Source organism: Penaeus monodon, chromosome 24 (assembly GCF_015228065.2).
Source record: "Penaeus monodon isolate SGIC_2016 chromosome 24, NSTDA_Pmon_1, whole genome shotgun sequence".
In the NCBI taxonomy this organism is placed as follows: Eukaryota; Metazoa; Arthropoda; class Malacostraca; order Decapoda; family Penaeidae; genus Penaeus; species Penaeus monodon.
This window is the reverse complement of record NC_051409.1, coordinates 21445795-21448106: the sequence shown is the minus strand read 5'-3', so window position 1 is coordinate 21448106 and position 2312 is coordinate 21445795. Positions and strand designations below refer to the sequence as shown.

The 2312-nt window shown below is 54.0% G+C and overlaps 1 protein-coding gene across 1 annotated transcript in view; it reads left to right on the top strand.

The window, feature by feature from the left end:
- The first annotated feature begins 6 nt into the window (after positions 1 to 6).
- Positions 7 to 2312, top strand: part of LOC119588650 (protein PRRC2A-like) — a 2853-nt gene continuing 547 nt past the window's right edge. The window contains 1 exon segment of the mRNA XM_037937287.1: positions 7 to 2312. This exon segment is cut by the window's right edge and continues 2 nt beyond it. Coding sequence (XP_037793215.1) covers positions 74 to 2312 — 2239 coding nt within the window. The 5' untranslated portion in view covers positions 7 to 73.

Below are 2312 nucleotides of genomic sequence, written 5' to 3'. Positions count from 1 at the left end.
AATGATCGGATACTTACTATTCAAACACCTCGGTCAATTGTCTTTTCAGTTCTATGTGATTATCACAACCATTATGGGCGAGAAATCTCCGCTGGACATCTTCAACTTCGAACTCGAGACGGACGACCTCGTGGAGCGGCGAGGCAACTTCACGGACCCGACGCTCGTCAACTCCATCGCAAAGAGAAACCCTGGGGACGAGGATGCCTCGGGCTTCCCCGTACGGAGTCTCACCATCGAAGGTTTCGGCCACGCGTCCAGCGACGCTCCTACCCTGGGGAAGGACACTGCGGCTGCAGAGGTCGACGGAGACCTCCTGTACTATGACTATGACACTGGTCATGAGGACGGTACATCCGGCACCAACGCCAATGGAACACTCCCTTCGGACCCCGAAGGGCGCTCCTACGTGGCATATATCCCCGTTCCACTTAATAACGAAGAGGAAGAAGAGGATTATGAAGAGGAGGACAGCGGTGAGGAGAGAAGGCCGTCCAACTCCAACCCAGTATTTGTTCCCGTGATGATCATGCCAGAGGGAGGTTCACCTGGCATGGTGAGCATGGGCCCTCAGTTCCCGGTCCGAAATGGATGGCCTCCCCCTCTTCCTCCCGGAAGGCGGCCTCCTCGACCACCCTTCCCAGAGCAGCCTCCTCGCAGGCCACTACCACATCGGCACCCGGAACCGCCCCTGCGCCTCCACCCTGTTCCCGCCGGCCGACCCCAGCAGCCGCGGATGCCCCTGCGTGGCCACAGTCCCAACCTCAGCAACCCTCCACTGAGCACAGGAACTAACAGCAGAAACGAAATGATCAATATGAATGGTGGCATGAGTAACATGCCTAGTAGATTTACTGACGGTGATTTCTACACTGCAGAAGGAACCAGGAATGTGTATAGCATGAATCACGATGTGAATAATATGCCAAGTATGAACAGTGGGATGAACAGTAGGAATATAATTAACAATGTCAATAGTGGGATGAGAAACATGCAAAATATCAACAGTGTAAACAGGGGTATAACCGTAAATAGGAATAGGAATAGTGCAAATGGGGCAAACAGAAACACTGACCTCGGTAACCCGCCGTCGCCTGGGCACACGGCACAGGATATATGGAATTCTTTGTCTGACATAATGAGTAGGCCCAGTGGCAGTCCTCTGTTGCCAAGCCCCAGCTCCAGTCGCCCGGCCGTGCCGCCGCCCGCAGGAGGCGTTGGGCCTCGAGCTCAGCCCGGTGCCCCTCCTCGGGCTCGGGTAAGACCACCTCCAATGATAGCCTCTCGAGGACCTGGACGCCCATTTGGACCGCCACCACCCTTACCACCCGCCCGTCGTGTGCGCCCACGACTTCTCCCCAAATCCCGCATGTCAGGCCCGCTCCCCAAACCACGACCACCACGCCCCCACTACCGACGCCCCCTCCTTCCACCCATCCCTCCTCCCCCAGGCATGCCCATCGTGCGCCGCAGACAACCCCGTCCAGCGCCGGCTCACCGACCGCCGAGGGATTTCCAGTACCCCCGCGACTCCGACAGCATCCAGGACATCATCAGGTACATGAGAGACAAGGACCAAAGGCAAGGCGAAAGCAAGGACGTGCGACTTCCCCCTGGGTTCTCCATAGGAAGCCAAGACCACATCGTTGGCCCCAACGGCTTCAGGCCCAACAGTGGCTTCACTATAGGCAGCCAAGACCACATCATAGGCAGCAACCCCTTTGGAGACACCCTGAGCAATATCAACATCCAGAGCCAAAGTGATGTGGGCTTCGGAAACATCCAGCAAACAAGTGGAGAGAAAATCAACAATAATTATAACTTCAACAGTGGTGGCGGAAGTAATTTTAACAACGGTGGTGGAAACAATTTTGGCGGAGGAGGAAGTGGTGTTCGCGTGAGTGGCGGCGGCGGGATTCCCGGCTTCAACAGTGGAAGTAACGGTGGAGGCAATTTTTATAGTAATGGAGGCAATAACTTTAACAGTGATGGTAATTTCAACAACGATGGTAATAATTTCAACAATGGTGACAGTAACTTCAATAATGGTGGCGGAAATTTTAATAATGGGGGTAATAGTTTCAACGGTGGTAGCGGTATGTCAGTCATTCCTCCTATCCAGAACACATATGACCGCGGTACTTCGAAGTCAAGACCTTTTAACATCATGTTGGACGTGTATCCCATGGACGACAGCCCAGTGCCATCTGGCTCACGACCTTTTCAGACGAGCATTTCTTTCAATGGGGGTAATGGATACTTTGATTCAAATAGCAACGGAGGCAGATTCAGTGGTGGCAGTTCCAATAACT